Below are 19,982 nucleotides of genomic sequence, written 5' to 3' on the forward strand. Positions count from 1 at the left end.
AATAATGAACACCCATGCAATCATCTCACAGGTAAGTCAAGAGACATTGCCAACTGGGGGCCCCCTGTGAGACTCCCCAATCACAATCTCATCCCTGCCCTACCCCCTCCCCAGATAACCACCACCTTCTTGGTTACTACCCTTGTCTGAGCCCTCTTTGGCTCCCTCCAGGATTACTGCAATATCCTTCTAATTCTCTTTATTCTACCCCTGCCTCCTTCCTTCTCAGCATAACAGTTAGAATATTCCTTTTAAGGGGCACCTGCCTGGCTCAGTGGTAGAGTATGTGACTTGATCTCCGGGTCATGAGTCCAAGCCCTGTGTTGGGTGTAGAACTTACTTTATTATTTATTTATTTTTTTAAAATATTTTATTTATTTATTTGACAGAGAGAGAGACAGCCAGCGAGAGAGGGAACACAAGCAGGGGGAGTGGGAGAGGAAGAAGCAGGCTCCCACCGGAGCAGGGAGCCTGATGCGGGACTCAATCCCAGGACCCGGGGATCACGCCCTGAGCCGAAGGCAGACGCTTAACGACTGAGCCACCCAGGTGCCCCTAGAACTTACTTTAGGGAAAAAAAAAAAAAAAAAGATGTCAAAAAAATAAAATTGCCCTATTAAAAAAAAAAAAAGAATATTCCTTTTAAAATGCAAGTCAGATCCTGTCATCTTGTGTTCAAAACACTACAATGGTCCCCCATTTCATGCAGAATAAAAGCTACTCTCCCCATCACTCCCTGTGCTCTGGCCACCTGGCCTCTGAACTTTTCCTTGAATAGGAAAATAGCAGACAGCTTCCAACTCATGAGGGGCCTTCGCTCTGGGTGTTCTCTCAGCCCAGGATGGCTTGGAATTGGTCTGGAATGCTCCCTTCTGGCGACTTAACTGACCCTCTCCCCTCCTCCATGTATTTGTTCAAATTTCTCCTCTTCACCCAAACACCCTATTTAAACTGCAACCCCTTTGCCCTTGTTTATTGCTGTTTGCCCTGATAAAATGTGGGTTACACAAAGCTGAGCGTCTTTGCTTGTTTCATTCATTATTGCTCCAGTGCCTAAAATAGTGCCTGGCAATTGCAGGTGTTCAGTAAATATGGGTTGAATGAAAGAACTAGAGTCCAGTTTTTTTGTGATAACCATTGCTTTTCTTGGTAGTTTTCCCACCTATGTATTCATTCCAAATAATAGAATTTAGGTTTGTTTGTTTGAACTCTATGTAAATTGAATCATACTGTACATGTACTTTTTATGTTCCATTTTCTTTTGCTCAACATTATGTTTTTGAGATTCATTCATGTTGTGTGTGGCTGCAATTCATTCATTTTCCCCTGCTGTCACATTTTTCTTTGTGCGAATGATACCACAACCCATCCAACCGTTCAACTGTTGGAGGAAGTCTGGGCTCTGCCCAATTTTTGGACAATTTCCCATGTAGCTCTGAGCACATGAGTATATGACATTCTCCTGGGCATACCTAGGAGTGGGGCTGCATACCTAGGAGTGGGGCTGCATGGTCTTCGTATGTGTGTCTCTTCAGGTTTATGAGATAATGCCAGATGGTTTCCAGAGTGATGCATGCATCTGTCCGTCTGCAGTCTGGTCACCCCTTTGGGCCTCTGTGTCCCCTGTATTTCCTTTGTAAAATAAGAGGATTGGACTAAGGGATTTCTGAGGTCTCTTTGGAGTCTATGTTCTGTGATTCTGTGATCAAGGAGGCCTAAATAAGCAACACCACATCCTTGAGGCAGCACCTAAGTTCTCAGGGATAGAGGCAAGGGCACCCCCGTGCATGGGAGGAGGCCTTCAAGCCCCCTTGGGTGAGGCACTAAACTCTAAAGACTGGTGTCAAGGTAGCGACTCTGGCCCTCATGGAGGCTGGCAATTCTCATTCATACACGACTTCCGCTTCTGCCTGCCCTTGTGAGAATTTCCAAACACAGAACATGGCAAAGAGAGGCAAAAGTAATGAATTCATTCAGAGATGAAATTAACCATGTCAAGTCAAAGTCAAGGGGAAGTGATGTGTTCTGTCTCAGGACAGGAAATGGTGTGCTGTCTTCCTAGGGGAAGGCATCCTGAAAGAGGAAAAGAGGAGAGAATGTCCCAGGAACACACCTGGTGAGGATGAGGCAGTGGCTATTTTTAAAACACGGTGAGGGTAGGGCTGGGGGCAGACTCCGGGAAGAGGCCAGACAGGAGCTTCTTGGTCTGGCTAGAGAATGTTTCCTATACCCAGAAGCTGGGTCTGGCCATACCTCCCTGGGGAGCTTCCCCAGGACACCACGGGCTCTTGACCCTTGGCTCCAATTGGAGACTGGTCAGTACTGGACAAAAAGTGAAAGTTGCAAGAGTGAGAACCTCCCCAGTTTTTCCCAGGGCAAGTCATGATGGGTCTTTGGTTTAAGCCCTTGTCTCTGGTTGCAGCCAGGAGACAGGTAGGTTCAGAACTGCACACTCAGGTAGACCCTTATCCTGGCTACAGCTCCTCATTCCTCTTCTGTCCTTCTAGAATTTCTTTCCTTCTTTCACATGTTCATTCCAGCATTTATTTCATCACGTATACAGTGAGTGCCTAATGTGTGCCTAGCCCCAGCACAGTTCTGGGTCTTGAGGAGCTTCCAGCCAAGTGGGGGAGACTCACTGGATATGATTTTATTTCCTCCTCCTCACCTACTAGGTGGTAGAGGACAGGGTGAGGGACCTGGCAGCAGAGGGTCAGTTGCTCATCTGCGTAACGATGATGACACTTGGCTCAAGGGGTTGTCATGAAGAGTCTGCATTAGCACCCGTACCTTTCACATAGTAGGTGTTCAATGAATGTTAACTAAAGTGCATTCAAATCTAGGAGGGAGTCACTGGGTCATCCAGTGCCACTATGGTGGAATGCCTGTAGCCTGGGCACAGGGACAGCACCTATATCCTCCTGTATCCGGGCACATGGACTTATCTTCCAGCCCAATCTAAAAGAGGGGGGAGGTGATTCAAATGGCAAAAACAAAAGGGTTTAGAGCTTTTAAGTCAGGAAGGTAAGAAAATGGGGCCCAGATTGATCATTTCGGAGCAGAAGAGCTTCTGCAGGAGCATGGTGGAGTAATGAGAGAGTTTTTCCTGGTGGGCTTGAGAGCTGTGGGGAAAGACCTGGGATGGAACCACTCAGAGAACTGAAAAATCCCAGTGCTTGGCTGGCTCGTGGACCCTCTGGCCAGCCCCTCTCCTCCCTCACTCCCTGGACAGCTCCTTTCTTGTTGCCCCCACCCAGGACTAGTCATATTTGGGCCTGGCAACACCTATGTGGGGGACTTAATCTCTCAGCAAATATTTATTGTTTACTATGTACCAGGCCCTATTCAAAGTGCTGGAGACACAGCAGTGAAGAAAACAAAGAGCCTCATCTCATGTACATATGCACGTATAGCTGAAGGATAAATTGTTAGAACTGGAATTGCTGGGGCAAAAGCTTGTGCATTGAAAATTTTTATTGGTTTCTGGATGAGTGGATCTTTCTAACCAGAGGGATAATTGCTACACAAGTGATTCCTCCTGACTACAGTCTTCCTGCTGGCCTCTGAACACCTGGAGTTGCTATCCCCCCAAGGCCAGAAATAGAGTACCTTTTCTTTCTCTTTTTCTTTCTTTTCTTTTCTTTTCTTTTCTTTTCTTTTCTTTTCTTTTTTCTTTTCTTTTCTTTCCTTTCTTTCTTTCTTTCTTTCTTTCTTTCTTTCTCCTTCTTTCCTTCTTTTCTTTTCTTTTTGGAGTACCTCTTCATAGGAGATGTTTTCTTTATCTACAGAGAGGTGACCCTTTGAGATTTGTGCTTTTGGGAGAGATTCTTGATAGGGTTGGAGCTCAATCCATACAGGAGTAGAAGACTCTCAAGGACCAACAGCAGAGAGGAGGTGAAGAGTTGTTCTTTCAAAAGGATGGTTGGGAGGAAAGGGACCAGAAAGTGACATCAGGGATCATTTGGTTCAGGCATGGGCAGCAAGTTTAGCTGCCCCACTCCTGACTACAACTGGATTGGGGGAAGGAGGGCTTCCTCAAGTTTTTGTCCACAAAAATGTTGCAACACTGTTGCAGTGTCAGTATGACCCGGGTGCTTGGCAGGGGCACACACATGGTGATTCTCTACATACTGGGCTGACCCTTTCACCTGATCTGGTCAGTGCTCCATTGGTTCTCCTTCCTGGAGCTAGGTAGCTCTTAGGGTCAAAGAGCTGCTCAGGAGACCTACAGGACTGGGGTGAAAGCTCCAGAATGTCGGAGCAGTAAATATATGTCCTGGTTTCCAGGATTGCCTGATTTCAAATATTCTGCCCCATTAGTTCACTGGCACCCGTCAGACCGGGTGTCCCAGTTTTTGTTTTGGAAAATAGCCTGTCTCACAGGTAATGGAGAAAGGGGAGGCAACAGTTCATTCATTCCAGTGTGGAAGCTTGGGATGGGAGGTAGGGGTGAAGCAGGAGACCTGCAGAGATGGTCCCGGCCCTGTGCTAAAATCTCAGCTCCGCGAGGTGAGGTGAATGGGACGCAAAGCGGTGTGACTGGCACCCACCTAGCCCCATCGACTCACTCCATTCCCGTCCTATCCCACATCGGGAGGTCTGATCTGATCTCTGCCTTGCCCCACCGGCTCAATGGAGAGGGCCCACGTGCAAACGCAAAAGCAGTCTGCCACCGCTACGTAAAAAGCCGGTCTAAGCAACTGGGTTCAGCGTGGCCGATTTTAGGTAGCCGGGATACGGACGTTAGTTGCTCCCAAGGGGAGAGAAGACGGGAGACTCCAGGTCCCCAACACTGCTACAGCCTGTTCTGCCAACCCCACCCCCAACGCTACCTTCCGAGCGACCATCGGCCCAGCCTCTAAGTGATCAGGCCACGGACCCCCGCCCCGTACGTTCTCCTCCCAGCGTAGCCCGGCCCATCTCCCCACATCGAGGCCCCGCCCCCGGCCCCGCCCCAGGCCTGCGGGCTCCGGAGAGGCGGTGCCTGCCAGCCTTCTGGACGGACGCTCCAGGTGGACTACAAGTCCCAGCAGCCTTTTAGTCCCGCCCCTGGGGGCGGAGCTATACCGGGCAGCGAATTGGGAGGAGCCCTGGCGCTCAGGCTAGGGAACGCGTGTGACCAATCGGGGGGCCACTCGCCCCGTGTGCCGATGGGGGCGGGGAGAAGCCCGCAGGGGCCCGGACAAAAGCCGGATCCCGGGCGGCTGCTTGAGGCTGGGGCGCTCCGGGCATTGGGCGGTGAGGCGGGGCCTGCGGAGGGAGCGCGGCGCACGGACTTTCGCAGAGAGGTTAGTAGCGGGCAGCTGCCTTCGCGGGAGGGACCCCACCTGCCCCAGGAGCTTCCCGCCTCCCTCCCCCAACCCGGAACCGCCTTCCCCGACGCCGGCTTGGTGCTCACGTGCCCTCCCTGCACCTGCTTAGAAGTTTCCGGGGTCTTCGCTTTAGGTTAGCCTTCGCTCGGAACCCCCGGCCGGTGGCCGCGTGTCGACTACCCCACCCCCACTCTCCCACATTACAGTTTCTGGGAGTTTGCACAGGGTGTGCCGTCGTGGCTTCTCTTCCCTCCGCCAAACTGCATTTGCACCATCCGGGCGCCCCTCACCCCGCCCGGAGCCAGTCCTCGAGCCTCTTCGGGCTTTACCGGGCTCCGTCTTGTCCCCATCCGGGTCTCCCCACCGGATGCGGGGGACGGGAAGTAGAAAGAGTGGTGGCCGCTCGCCCCACTCCTCCGCGGGCTCAGGCCCTTCCTCTATTTTTTACGGAGAGTCGACTGAGTTCTGCGCGTAGAAAGTGGAGGGAGCGAGCGGGGCGCTCAGCCTTGGCGGGCCACGCGGGGCCGGGCTGTTCCAGGGTGCTCGAGGCCTGGCCTCGCCGCGAGGACCTGCCCGTGGGGCAGCGGCGCGGGAAGGACCCTCCTCGCCCTGGAGGTGCCGTCGGGCCCAGCGTCTGAGCGACAGATGGCCGGGGTGCCAGTCTCCCGCCCCACCTCTGGCGCTGACGCGGCCAAGGCTAGATCCTGAAGGAACCGGAGGATGCTGCCGCCGCCCTCCTGGAGGACCTGGCAGAGGGCCAGACCCAGCGCCGGCTGCCCTCTCCAACCTTGGCAGATACTGTGCAGTACCGAGGACTTCTGCCATTGGGGTGGTCCCCTGGGGTCTGCCTGGCAGGAGGATTTTGGAGAGCGGGGAGGAGCAGTGCATGGTACAGTTTGGCCAGCCAGCCCACTCCTTCCACTCTTTCAGCCAGCTCAGGTCCTTGAATATCTGAAATATCGGGTGAGGAAAAGCTGGTAGACCCCGACTGCCCAGGGCGGGTCATTTTCATCTCTGAGGGAACTTCAAAAGCTTGGGCCAGGGTGACGAGAAGAGCCCTGGGACATGGAGCAGCTGGTGGCTCCACCGGTATTCTGGCACTATGCTTGCTGCAGTAGGGGACCCTCACAGAATTCTGCCTCTCCCCTTTACTCTGCGAATTGCTTCTCCTCTGAAAAACAAAAACCACACCAATCCTATGGAAACTAACCTAAAAATGAGTGCTCTTTGTCTTTCCTAGAGAAAGACCCTAAGTGGCATCCCCAGTGGCTCCTCTGCACTGGCTGTGTCCCAGGGGTACATTCCTAGGGAACAGGCTCCTTTCATTCAGCCTTGCTGTGGGCTGCTTCAGCCCTCAGTGGCTACAATCCTGGGTCACTTACCTGTCTGCAGAAAAGACCCCATTCAGCTTATAAAGCCCTTCCCTTGGGGTGATTGCGCGCGCGCGCGCGCGAGAGAGAGAGAGAGAGAGAGAGAGAGTGTGTGGTTAAGTTCCTTGGCATGTTTACCCCTAAATGATTTACACTTTTACTTGTTATTAGGTGACAGTTCCTGGGGCCCCAAAGCAGACCCCTGGGGGCTTAGCTATGTCCTAAAACCACCTATCATCAGTTTGACAGCATACTCAGTTCCTGGGGAGGCAGCCTAAGACTTTGGTGGGGTGGATCCCCAGACCCAGATTGGTATACACTTTTTTTTTCTTTTACACTTTAAGTCCCAGTGTCACTAGAGCAGATGCTCTTAACTGGTGGCCTGTGGTCATAATCATAAGCACCTTGAAATGATATGCACAGTGAGGTTGGAGCACATTTTTTAGGCTTCAGGTGATTAGGAGTCTGAGACCTCAAATAGATTAAGAGCCACTGCCTTAGACTTCTGAGACCCCTCTGAATGATTACATTTGCGAGTTTTCTCCACCCCGGCTACTCCATGAAAGGTTTGTGAGTCTTACCCTGCATTGGTGAATATGCAGAGGCAGATTCTTTCCCCACTGTTATTCTGTCATAAATCCTGCCTTGGCCTTGAAAGGGCCTGCCCCCTCTAAGACAAAGTGCTCTGGTGGCATATCTGTTGTTTTGGTAAGCTGGCAAATCTCTTCTATCCTATATCATCCCCGTGTTGTGTCTCCCCAACCCCCCCCCCCCCCACTGTGTTGAAATGAACTCTTGGGTCTGAGATTTGATCTGGGCCTCAAGAAAGTTGTGATTTTTTCAGCACAGAACATCCCTTTCCTCGGCCTTATCCTTTGTCTGCTTTGGGAGGTGCCAGGTCTGGGGGGGTCGTTGTTCTGGTAGTGTCTCTCAGACTGCTCTCTGCCGGGGAGGCTTAGCTGAGGGGCTCCTTCTGGAGTTTTTGGTCACAGGTGCTTGATGTGTCTGAACTGTTGAGGGTGGTCAGCAACTGCTGCCTCCTTTCCCCGCTCGATCTGCCCTGGGTTGCACTCTGTTTGGGAGGGAGGTGGGGGCAGGTGTACCCATCTGATTTCAAGACCAGTTTTTCTGGTCTGAAGTCAAGAAGGTTGGGAAATGGAGCTGGAGTGGGTAGGGGTGGAGGACTGTGGGACATAGGGGCTGGTTGAGGCATCGCCTTCAGAAACTCCTGTTGAGTTGGAGCCTGAAGTCATCCCAGGGGAAGGCCAGAAAGGGGAACATTTCTTTTGAGCCCCTTCCCAGCTACCCCACTTTGGGCCAGACACCAGACTGAAAGCACCCATTGTGCTGAGCTGGAGACTAGCTGGGAGGCTGAGGGGGCCGGCCAAGCCAGGGTTAGAACCTGAAGCCCTGGCCTGGCCAGTTGGGAGGGAGGTGGAGTGTGGCCTCTGGAACTTTGGCCTTCCCTGAGCTGGAGATGGAGACCAACCTTCCTGGGTGTATAAAGGAGCCAGGCCTCTAACCCCGCCCTCCTTTATTTGAACTTGACTTTTCTTCCCCAGCAAATTCAGCAACTTCAGTTATGGATCTTTGTGGGAGAGACTGGAGTGACTTTTCCTAATCTGGCCAAACTCTTAGCATGAATGACGGTTTCGTTTCCCTCCCCTTGCCCCTGTTCTTCTCCCCAACTTGCTCCTCTCACTACTCATGAGAGAATGGATGTGTCAGGGCAGTGGGGGAGGAGGGGAGATAAAGAAATTGTCTTCACAGACCCTTCTGTGAGGTGAAGGGGGGCACGGCCTGGTCCTTGGAGAAAAACCCTCAGGCTGAGTGTGGGGTTTTCTGGGGACCAGGAATAAGAGGATTTGGGTTCAAGTCCTGGCTCCCCTGCTTATTAGTTTGATTTTTTGGGCAAGTTACCTTAATTCCTCTGAGCTTTTATTCCTCATCTAAGAAATAGGTGCATTTCAGTTCACCTCACAGGGTTCATAGAAGATGAGCATCTCCATACATGTGACAGAGGATGACTTCTGCCCCCTCCCCCAGCTCTGGCTCAGTTAGAAGTGACCAGTACAGGGCGGTCCCTCGAGAGGCCAATGTTTTGCTCTAAATCAGCAGCTGGGTGACTCAGTGGGGCGGGTGGGATGCACCGAAGGTCACCGTTCCCCTGCCCTGCGTCTGCTCTGAACTCAGGGGTGGGAGTCTAGGGTCCTGGAAGAAATGAACTCTGAGATGACGCTTCCTCTTGGCTCCTCGGGGGCTTGATCCTGCTTGGGGTTAAGTAAACTCACCCGCCTGGCCCTCAGCCTGGTGGTGACTGTAAGTGTGTAAAGCGGGTGAGTCTGGGTGTGGGGGAGACGAAACCTGTAGGGGAATAAAGGCAGCATTGCACAATTCTGGCTGGGCGCCCCGTAGGTCACAAAACCAAAGGGTGTGTTTCGGTGTCTGTGTGGGACCTCGGGTGGGACCAGTGCTCGGGTTTGGGTCACACCACTGGTATTCCTGTCTCCCCATCCAGCTGCCTTTAGCTCCAAGACAAATGTGAGCTGGTTTGCTGAGGAGAAGCAGACACAGGGTTGAGGCCAAGAGTCCCGGGGGAAAATGCCACCTTTGTTTTTCTCCCATCATTTCCCGATCCCCCTTCCCTGCTGTCAGAAGCGCTCATTGAGATCTCCCTGCCCCCCCTCCCGCTGGGCCAGTCCTCTTTCTCTCTCTTGAGGAGCACGGAGATCTGGTTTTATTGTCTGGGGGCAATTGGACATCGGTCTGTTTCCTCTGCCCCTTCCCACCAGCTCCTGTTCCCCCAACAAGTAGAGCATTCCCTCGGCAGCTATGTCAGCCAAGGCGATTTCGGAGCAGACCGGCAAAGAACTCCTTTACAAATACATCTGCACCACCTCGGCCATCCAGAACCGGTTCAAGTATGCCCGGGTCACCCCTGACACAGACTGGGCCCGCCTGCTGCAGGACCACCCTTGGCTGCTCAGCCAGGTGAGCACGCCCTGCCTGGGCCCTTCTTCCAGGCCCAGGGTCAGAGGAAGAGAAAGGGTCAGTTTGGTGGAGACGGCACAACGGGTCACGTGATGGCAGACTGCCCCCATCCATGGGCAGCATGCAGTGGGCTGAGCGGGGTTTTGTGTTCTGCTGTGGGTCCCACATGTCGAGGTGCCCTGGCAGGGGACAGCGCATGGGCTTGGAACCAGACAAACTGGGGTCCAGATCGAAGCTCTCTGTTGATTAACCATGTGGCCTGGAGCAAGCCGTTTTACCTTTCTTGAGTGTCAGGTTCCCCATCTGTGAGATGGGCAGGACACTCACCCTGCGAGCTGTAAGAATTAGCAGTAATGTCTGGAAAGTATTTAGTGGGCCACCTGATACTTGGTCGATGCTCAGTAAAAGTACGTGTGTGCCCCCCTCCCCCGAGGGGGAGCATAGCAGGATTGTGTCAGGTCCACGAGGGAGTATGCCTGGGACTGTGTGTAGAGTGGCCGATAGCCTTGGGCGGCTAGCCTGGAGTCGAGGCTCCTCTGTCCGGTTCCCTGCAGGGCCATTGTTGGGAAGGGCAGACTTCCCAGGCAGGGCCCGGAGAGCAGGACCAGGACCCATGGCGGCTTCCGGGGTGCACGTTTCCTCCCGCTGCCTCAGGAGGAGGTGCCTTTCCTGGCCGGCCGTGTGCGAGCTTAGGGGCTACTTGCTGGGCTTATAGGCAGGATTGAGCACCGGGATGGGATTGACCAGATCTCTAAGGTCCTTTGTCACCCCAGGGCTCTGTCTCTCTGCTCCTCCTTTTGGAGCACAGGTGCTGGTCCATATTCTGAGGAGTTCGTGGTTCAGCGAAGCTAAGAGAGCCCGTAGGGAGGGTAGGGAATCGCTCATTGAGCAGGTATTTGGTAAGCACCTACTCTGTGCCAGGCCCTATCCTGGGCATGGATGGCTCTAGACTCCTGGTTGTCAAAAGAAAGGTGTAGTCTGGGATAGGTGAGGGAAGCTTCTAGGAGTTGACCCTGAAGAATGGATGGGTGGATTGGAAGCCATGCAGTCTGTCCTGTGCTTTGGGTCCCCGAACTATAGCCTTCGAGTCTCCTCTTTCTTTCCTTGCTCTAAGTACAAACTCCTCTCATTCCAGAGCTTGGTGGTCAAGCCAGACCAGCTGATCAAACGGCGTGGAAAGCTAGGCCTCGTGGGAGTCAACCTCACTCTGGAAGGCGTTAAGTCCTGGCTGAAACCACGGCTGGGACAGGAGGCCACCGTGAGTACAGGGACAGGTCGGGGTGGAGGCGCCGTGGTAACAGAAGCAGACCAGCGGCCCTGAGGGTCAGCCCGCAGCCAACCACATTGCAGCCTGGGGAGGGCGAGGGTCCTGCGGAGCTGACTTGAGCAGTGGGGCCAAGCGTGGTGCTCATTCCCAGCTCTGCCATCAGGGAATGGCAAGGTGGGCTGCAAAAGTCACCCAAGAACAGTTCATGGCTGGGTGGACATGGTCTGTTTCTTTAAAGGCAAGTGCAGAGATGGGTCTCTGAGGCCCGTTCTGGGAATTCCATTCTTTTCAGTTTCCAGAAAGGGCATGGAAGCTTGTGACATGTATACATAAGACGAGTCTGCATCTCCTTTAGGCAAAGATGTTATTGAGCCAAGAGCCTTGGATGAGACTGTTAATATTGAAGAGTAAATTTGGTTCTTGGCTTCTCCCAGCTTGGTGATTAATGTCCGCTCCGGAGATGAGAGCTAAAGTGAGATACGGTTCGGGAAGGCTAGGAGAGGCTCAGAGAGAAAACTGCAGTTCTCCTTCTTGCTGCTAGAAGGGGCTGGGGAACAGGAGAAGGGGAGGGGGCTGAGGTGTCCCTGAGACCGGGGAGGGTGTGCTGTCCCATCTTGGGGGACTGTGACCAGGGGTGAGGTGTTCTCTTCCTTGGCAGTTCTGGAGGTAGGATGAGGGTGGTGACGGGGCCGTCTTCCTCTCCTGCTGGGCTTTCTCAAATCCGTTCTTTGTGGTAATTTCCTAGTTTCTGGCTCTCGGAGTAAAGAGGGCTGCTCAAAGTCGCACGTGGACTTGGGGGCAGAGGGTCTGGATGGGCCTTTGTGCTTGCAGGCCTTCGGGGAGAGGACGGCAGGGTTGGGGGCTGAGTGGTATTCTCAGGGAGGTCCTCATGCGCCCTTCCCCGCGGCTGGCTGTCGGGAGGGGGATGTCATTGCCGGCAGGAGCGCCTCATTACCTCTGATGGATCACTGTCTGGTCCCTGACTCAGCAGTGACGCACGCGGGCTGGCGGGGGCTTCGGGACACACTGGGATGAGGGCTGTCTCGCCTCAGCGGCCGCCAGGAACACACTCAAACTGATTAACTCTGCAGGCCTGTTGTCCTCAGCCAGGAATGTGTGCGTGAAGTTCTCCCCATCAAGCTCTCACTTCCCCCCCATCCCTGCTAATTCCCTGGGCCTGGACTTGCATCCTTGGGCTGGGTCTCTCTGTGTGAGCTCTGCGATGGAGAGCCTTGATTTGTCTGGGCTCTTTAAGTTGTGCGACTGACGGCAGGAGGGAGATGACTCCTGCTGTCTGTGCTTTGGGGGCTGGGGCAGTGCAGGCAGCCCAGCTCGTCTGTCCCCCTCCAGAGGAGGCAGAACAAGAACGTGTGAGGTCCGAACACTTCAAAGTGCGGCTGGCATGAGGGCCGTGGACGGAAGAGGGGATCTCATGGAGACTTCGGTAGCTTAGGGGTCTGTGACCGCATTGCCCTGGTTTCTGGGAAATCTCTCTCTGTCAGATGTTGTGGCAGAAGTACTTGGGCCCCACCTCCGATGGGACGGCCCTGTGGAGGGAGCAGAGGGCCATCCTCCTGCTGTGGGGAACAAGGCATGCTGTCCCTCTAAACTTTAGCTTCCTCCGTCCCCATAGGTGGGCAAGGCCAGAGGCTTCCTCAAGAACTTTCTGATTGAACCCTTCGTCCCCCACAGTCAGGTATGTGTGAGATGGCTCCAGGCTGGGTCTTCTCCCTCCCTTTGTGTTTGTCGACCCTAAAATGCTAAAGGAAGAAAGCAAGCTGCTGGAGGAAAGTCAGAGGGACCAGAGTCTCTGAAGCCGCAGGGAGGGTCTGAGGGTGCCATAGAGCAGGGAGTCCAGAGATGAAGGAAAGGGCTTAGTCTGTAGCAGGGAGGAATCGGGGCTGGTGGCAGAGGGGACCTCTCCCAGTGCTGGGGTGAGTAAGACTTGAAGGCAGGCACCCTACCCCAGGTCAGGTCACCGTGACCAAGGCTGGACTGTCAGCCAGCTAGGCAGTGGCCTCTTCTCTCCTCTTGTCCCCGAGGGGAAGATGGTGGGACAGGCCTCCTCCGGTGAGTGTTCTCTACTAGGGTTTTAGAAGTGAAACCACAGGGGTCGGGCTCGCCAATTCAGTGCCCCTCACCCCACGTGGTACTGTCTTCCCCTTCAAGGCGGAGGAGTTCTACGTCTGCATCTATGCTACCCGAGAAGGAGACTATGTCCTGTTCCACCATGAAGGTGGGGTGGATGTGGGCGACGTGGACGCCAAAGCCCAGAAACTGCTTGTTGGCGTGGACAAGAAACTGAATCCTGAGGACATCAAGAAACACCTGTTGGTCCATGCTCCTGGAGACAAGAAAGAGTTGAGTGAGAGGGAGGGCCAGCAGGTGGCAGTGGGGGAGTGGGGAATGCTGACAGCTCTGGGCACAGCCTTCCCTGTGTGGGCATCCACACTGCCCCGCCCCCACATCTGGGTGGGAGGGTAGGCACAGTCCTTCCCTGTCCCAGGGAGGGGAGCTGGGGGCGGACAGGAGGCCGGCTCAGACTGAAATATGCCGTCAGCGTCCCTCACCTCGTTGCCCCTGTCTGTCTGGCGCCACCGCTTCCAGCTTCATGCCTGACAGCTCCTTTCCACCTCAGTGGCTGAAGAGTGATGTCCAGGGAACAGGGTTCACAGAGGAAGGCGAGAGGATGGGAAGTGGAGCTGTCCATGGCAGTGAGAGACTGCCATGGGGAGGGGGTGTTTGGGGGGTGCTGCTGAGCCGTGCCCTGCTGGCTCCCTGAGGATTGACTGTCCCTCTCCCCCACCCCCTCTAGGATTCTGGCCAGTTTTATCTCCGGCCTCTTCAATTTCTATGAGGATCTGTACTTCACCTACCTCGAGATCAACCCCCTTGGTAATTGGCTGTGCTGGGGGGGCTGGGCAAGGGGCAGTTATAACAGGGTCCCGGTGCCTGTGGTAACCCCGGCCTTGGCCTTCGGAACACCACTCGTAGAGGGCGGTACAGACAGGTGTATGTTTGCAGAGGGGTGTCTGGGCTCTCGGACTGCAGTGTCCTATTTCTGAGCTCTCAGAAGACAATGGTTATTCCTCTTTTAAACTAACTCCAGCTTTCTTTGGTTTTAATTTGTTCTGTGATGGGGAAGTCCCGATGTTGACCTGACACTCTGGTTAGTGGCTGCCTGTGGGTTAAGCTGCCTCTGCACCGATGTGACCACTCAGGCCCTTCATTCTTCCCAGTGCCCCTGGAGCGAGCCCTCACCCAGGAGTTGGTCCATCATTGAGCCCCAAGGCTGGGAAGATGTTGGTGCAAGCCTCTCCGCCTGTGAGGGAGGAGAGCGATATGAGCCAGCTATGGCCAGGGCTGCTCAGGGCAAAGTCCCATTCCAGGTTCCAGCTGGGGATGCAACCCCTGTAATGAACCAGATGGCTCTGTGCTACCTTCATTAGCTAATGGCCCTGGGCTAAAGGGAAGGTGGATGTCCAGTTAGTTGGTAGTAAATGAATCCTGGCCGGGGGCCCAGTGCACCCCGTGGCTTCTCACTCCCCCAGACACTTAAGGCTTCCCCTAGCTGACCTCAGGAAGCCCACATGGACACACCTGGTGGGAGGGGTCTTCCGACGGCAGCCTGTAGTTTAACACTTCTTGTTTTAAGGGCACGGCTGTGGAAGGGTGAGTGGTTAGATCGAAGCCATGGAATGTAGCATTTTAAAAAAAGTTTAGAAACCGCCATGGTGAGATTATCCAGTAGCGGTGGCCAGCGAGGAGACAAGGGCGTGGCGGCGCGATGTCGTGCCTTTCTGCAGAAAAGCCTGGGCCTTAACTTAGATGGTTGGATGACAGTCCAAGGTGCCGAGCAGCCTCGCAAGATTCCAGGTCGATGCCATGCTTTCGAAAAAGAGTGGATAGAATGGGCGCCTGGAATCGGTGGTACCCGTGCCGAGAAAGAGAGCAAGGTGGAAGTGGATGATTTCGTAGAACGTCTGCTTCGGCAGAAAGCGATGGAACATCTGGGCGATGTCAGGAGGCAGTGGGATGAACTAATAAAGGGGGGGGGGTTCGCTCCTCCACCTCACCACTTGGGCAAGGGGGATCCTAGGCCCTGAGCAGAGCAGCTGCTGATGGCTGGAGGCTGATGCTCATGCTCTCTTCACTGGAAAGTTGAGTTACTGAAAACCTCTTTGTGAACGTGTCTAAAAATAAAGGATTGCTCTATCGTGTTTAAAAAAAAAAAATGTAGTGGCACAGTGGCACCTGGGTGGATCAGTCGGTTAAGCACCCAGCTCCTGACTTCTGCTAAGGTCGTGAGCTCATAGGTCGGGGGATGAGGGGCTCTGCGCTCAGCGGGGAGTCTGCTTCTTTCCTTCTCCTTCTCCTCCCCCGACTTGCATGCCCCCCTCCAATAACTAACTAAATAAATAAACTTAAAAAATTGTCATGGCAACGAAAACAGACTTTGCTGTCACATTACCTATAGGTCAGAGATTGGGGGGAGTGGTCTTAAATAATTTATTTTTCTTTTAATGGGGTGAAAGTTGTGTGGAAGGGCCATCTGGTTTTTTGTGGAGCTGGGCAGTTATAGAGTCTGGGTGGGACCCTGGGGTGGGTGGGTGGTGGGTGGGGAAGCCTGTGGAGGGGTTTGGAGGTCGGTGGTCGCCTCTGCCTGGAGCCTGCATCTGATTGCCTCTTCTTTTCTTGCAGTTGTGACCAAAGATGGCGTCTATGTCCTTGACTTGGCGGCCAAGATAGATGCCACAGCCGACTACATCTGCAAAGTGAAGTGGGGTGATATAGAGTTCCCTCCTCCCTTCGGACGGGAGGCTTACCCAGAGGTAAGGCTGCTCGGGGTTAGAAATGGAGGGTGAGGGGGACCTGGGAGGGGGGGACTGATCTCAGAGGAGCATCGGCACCCCCCCCCCCCCGCCATGGGCTGTATATTTGGCAGGAAAGGAAGATTGAGAACCATTTAATTTTCTTAAAACCCCAAAGGAGGTGGGGGTGGGAGTCAGCCAAGCCTCTGAATCCCAGCCAGAAATCCTTTCAGACTCCTCTCTCAATCAACCTCCCTGGGCTCTTAACTTGATTTGTTGATAATTCCGAGTGGCTTTTGCTAATCCTGCCAGAGGAAGGTAGTTCTCTTGGCCACTTGCTGAGAATTTTAATTGCTCTTTCCCACCCCATCCTCTTGAGAGGTGCTCACAGCAGGATGAGGCCTGTGAGTCATAACCCAGGCCAGGGGAAGAGGCTGGGCTGGGAGAAGGGATAGGGCCTGCAGGTGGAGGGGCTTGTGATGAGCCAGGCAGGCAGACGTTGGGAGTGGGGGGCTGTGGTAGTAGCAGGGTGACTTAGGCTTGGGACTTGGGCAGACAGCCAGGGACTTGAGGTCAGAGACAAAGGAGTTGGGAGATTTGCCCCTAGGCAGTGACTACGGCCACGGGTGGTTTTGGTACTTGAGGACATCGTCATGTTTTTGTCCCAGGCACGTAGGACCCTGCACCGCTCCTCTCCCTGACCCTAGTAAGGCTTCAGGACCTTTTCATGTATCTCCAGGGAAAGGGGTAGGGTCCTGGGAGCTGGGACCCAGTGAAGGGGGTACCCCCAGGACCCACCTGTTGTTGTCTGGTCCCTAGGAAGCTTACATTGCAGACCTGGATGCCAAAAGTGGGGCGAGCCTGAAGCTGACCTTGCTGAACCCCAAGGGGAGGATCTGGACCATGGTGGCCGGAGGTGGTGCCTCGGTTGTATACAGGTGACTGAGGGGCTGCTGAAGGGATGGCGGCGAGGTCTGCTTGTAGTCCATGTGTGCGTGGTCTGGATCAGATGGCTTCACCTTGGAGTGGGGGTGGGGCTCTTCATTTTCTCCCCTCGGTGCAGAGCAGAGGCTCTGGTGAAAGCCTGCCCTGTACACTGTCTTCTGCAGCTTTCTTGTTCGCTTCCGAAGGAGGTTACTTTTATTAGTTTAATCTGTATAGTTAACGATACGCTCTTCAGGCAGAGGTACCGTAAATACGGAGAAGAACCTACGAGTGAACCTTGCCTGGCTGTTTCCCCACCCCTCCTTTCCTCCTTCCAGCTGTTTTAGTGCCTGTATAAGTCTTCACACTTTCACACTTTATAGGAATATTGGGCTCATATTCCATACTCCGTGTGATAATTGGTAGTTTTTCACTTAAAACACAGTAGGCATCTGCTTGTTTCCAGGCAGTAATCTGCCGCGTTCCCTTCTGTGCCTGGCTGGGCCCTCCTCTGGCTGCAACCATTTCACTTCTGCATTGGGCGGCCTGGCAGGGGCTCCTGGAATGCGTGATTTTTCTTTGTGTCTGGAAGCCCTCCTTATTCCCTTTACCTACCAGTGTCAGTCCAGAGCCCCGCCATGGCCTGGGGCCGGCAGAGCCTGATGCAGTGCAGTTAACCTCCTAGTGTGACTTTTGTGGACCCTGGAGCGTCTGAGGCCCAAGGGCTCAGTCCTGTAGGCTGACTACAGGGCTCTGGGGGCATCTGCGTGTCCTCGGCACCAGGCTGCCACCCTCTGCCACTAGAGTCAGAGCCAGCACCGACTTCTGTGTCTCCCGGCAGTGACACCATCTGTGACTTAGGGGGTGTCAACGAACTGGCAAACTACGGGGAGTACTCGGGCGCCCCCAGCGAGCAGCAGACCTATGACTACGCCAAGACGATCCTCTCCCTCATGACCCGGGAGAAGCACCCAGATGGTGAGACACACACACTCCTTCCCCGGGACGGCCCCTTGTGCTGCAGTGGGAGCAGCTTTGGGCGAGGACACACTGAGGTGGTGGTCCCGGTCCTTTGTAGCCTGGGGTTAGTCATCTAGCTTCTGGATCTCTGTTTCTCCAACTATACAATGGGCAGCGTGACCTCTGTCGGACGGAGGAGCTCCGGGGAGGCAAGGAGGTGATGTGTGCATGACGGGGGAGCTCCGGGGAGGCAAGGAGGTGATGAGTACATCAAGCCCTCTGAGTAGGTGCGAGGGAGGAGGTAGCAGTGCGCTCTGACTGCTGTGAACTCAGATCTCAGTGGCCCGCTTCCGCGTGTACGGTCTGGGCTGTGGGATCCCCAGCTTCCCTTTACCACCTGTCCAGGGTTTGCGGATTATGCGTGCCAGTTCCCCTTCCCTTGAGTCAGAAGAGGTTCCTGCCGGGGGTATCCAGAAACCAAACTGGGTTTCTGAACGCCAGCCGGAAACGATGTAGCGGTTCCATGGGTTTGGATGAACCTCCTGCTCGGCGGCACAGGTGACGGAGAGCTGAGTTGGTTAAGACTGAACGGACGTCAGGGGAGGCCAGCCTGCTCCCCGCCCCACCCAGCCTCTGCACTGATACCTCCTAACGTGTGGGGGACCTTTGCTTACTGAGGAGAGAACTCTCTCCGTTGGATTTCTGGTATGTTCTAGTCTACCTTTCTAATAACCCGTCTACTCCAAACACAGGCAAGATCCTCATCATTGGAGGCAGCATCGCAAATTTCACCAATGTGGCCGCCACGTTCAAGGTAACCAGCCACAGGGGACCGTGCAGTTTCTGGGGAAAGTGGGTTTGGGGGAAGCCAGGAAGGGAGGTTTCCGTAAGCAAGGTTTGAGGCAGAAGCGGGTTCTCATGACTTACCCAGCTCAGTAGGGGCTCTTGTCCCGGGGTCCCCTGTTGGGGATGCAGAAGACACTGGGATAGATCCGGGTCTTCTCCAAAAGGTCAGAGTGAGGAAAATGGTTCGATAATCAGGGGCTCTTGTTCATCCAGCCAGCGCCCAGCCAGGGCCTGTCAGCCTGGGTCCCTGTGCACAGGTCAGGGGCGTGGGCACACAGTTCAGAGCGTGACCACTGGTCAGGAAGGACAATAGCACTAACGTGGCTCGAGAGTCGTCCCCTTCCGAGCAGCCGCCTCAGGAGGCCACATCTTGCTCCAAACTGTCCAGTGCTGAGCAGTGAGGCTGTTCAGAAGAAGGTGTCCCACCTGGTAGTCATGTCTAAGTTTTGAGAATAATGAATAAGTATAAATGTCAGCCTGGAAGGTGATCTCTGAAGTGGGGGCCCAGGCCTTGTCAGTCTTGCCTAAAACAGGCTTCCCTTAATTGGTCTTGATTCCACAGACGGATCTGATGCAGGTGAATCTTGACAGCTTTATGCTCGTTTTGGAGCAGCCCTGTAGGAAAGCACTGGTGTTGGTCAGGTGCTCGGGTCTGGGGCAGGACCTGGGTGTGGAGCCTCAGGCGGAATGCCTTGGGTGAGAGACATCACCCTTAGGACTCCGTAAACTAGCCTCCTGTCTGGAGAGACGGAATTCGTACGCACCTGTGCGTTCTCCCAAATCGTTTCCAGAGTTGATACTCATTGCAAGCGCTGATCCCCGAAATTGCTGGAAGGGGTTTCAGTAGGACTTGGATGTTGAAGTGGATCATGTCCTGATAGCTCTGAGAACTCTTGCATAGGACCCTGGCCTCGATGTCCCCCCCAGACTGCAGTAAGAGATAACAAGGGCGGCGGGAGCCAGCCCCCCACGCATTGAGGGGTGTCTCCCTCAGCAACAGCACAAGTGCCCGCGAGCGCTAGGCCTTTCGGTTGCTGGTGGGTAGTCTAGTCCACACGCGTGAAATCCTGACGCCCAGGGCCCGCCATGCTTCTTCGTGAGAAGCAGCCCTCGTGACCTACACCCTGGTATGTTTATCATGATGAAGAATAATTGACTTAGCACTGCCTGATTTTTAGTCACATGTCTGTCGGCCCTTCATGCTTCCAGGGCATCGTGAGAGCAATTCGAGATTACCAGGGCCCCCTGAAGGAGCATGAGGTCACCATCTTTGTCCGAAGAGGTGGCCCCAACTATCAGGAGGGCTTGCGGGTGATGGGAGAAGTCGGTAAGATGGGGGGACCTTTTCTCTGCCCGCCACTTTGTGGCAGCCTGCCTCCTCGGGCGTCCTAGAAGCGGGTCGGTCTGCAGACACTTGTGTGCTCATACATCCCCCTTTCTGGACTGCGGCTTGCTTCAGCTTCCACTCGCTGTGCTCCTGTGATGCAGGGCCCTTGGCCTA

At 54.4% G+C, this 19,982-nt stretch overlaps 1 protein-coding gene across 10 annotated transcripts in view; it reads left to right on the forward strand.

The window, feature by feature from the left end:
• Nucleotides 1-5,119: 5,119 nt before the first annotated feature.
• Nucleotides 5,120-19,982, forward strand: part of ACLY (ATP citrate lyase) — a 40,004-nt gene continuing 25,141 nt past the window's right edge. For 2 of the 10 annotated variants that reach the window (XM_026512836.4, XM_026512837.4), the window contains exons 1-12: nt 5,120-5,248; nt 5,788-5,835; nt 9,499-9,673; nt 10,809-10,931; nt 12,574-12,636; nt 13,110-13,300; nt 13,756-13,835; nt 15,642-15,772; nt 16,571-16,689; nt 17,517-17,653; nt 18,388-18,449; nt 19,691-19,808. In XM_026512836.4, coding sequence (XP_026368621.3) covers nt 5,151-5,248; nt 5,788-5,835; nt 9,499-9,673; nt 10,809-10,931; nt 12,574-12,636; nt 13,110-13,300; nt 13,756-13,835; nt 15,642-15,772; nt 16,571-16,689; nt 17,517-17,653; nt 18,388-18,449; nt 19,691-19,808 — 1,345 coding nt within the window. In that variant the 5' untranslated portion in view covers nt 5,120-5,150. Of the gene's footprint in view, nt 5,289-5,787; nt 5,836-9,474; nt 9,674-10,808; nt 10,932-12,573; nt 12,637-13,109; nt 13,301-13,755; nt 13,836-15,641; nt 15,773-16,570; nt 16,690-17,516; nt 17,654-18,387; nt 18,450-19,690; nt 19,809-19,982 lie in introns of all 10 variants that reach the window. The other 8 variants (XM_057317736.1, XM_057317738.1, XM_026512834.4 and 5 more) reach the window with 7 other exon arrangements.

This window comes from Ursus arctos, unplaced genomic scaffold (genome assembly GCF_023065955.2).
Source record: "Ursus arctos isolate Adak ecotype North America unplaced genomic scaffold, UrsArc2.0 scaffold_24, whole genome shotgun sequence".
Lineage (NCBI taxonomy): Eukaryota > Metazoa > Chordata > Mammalia > Carnivora > Ursidae > Ursus > Ursus arctos.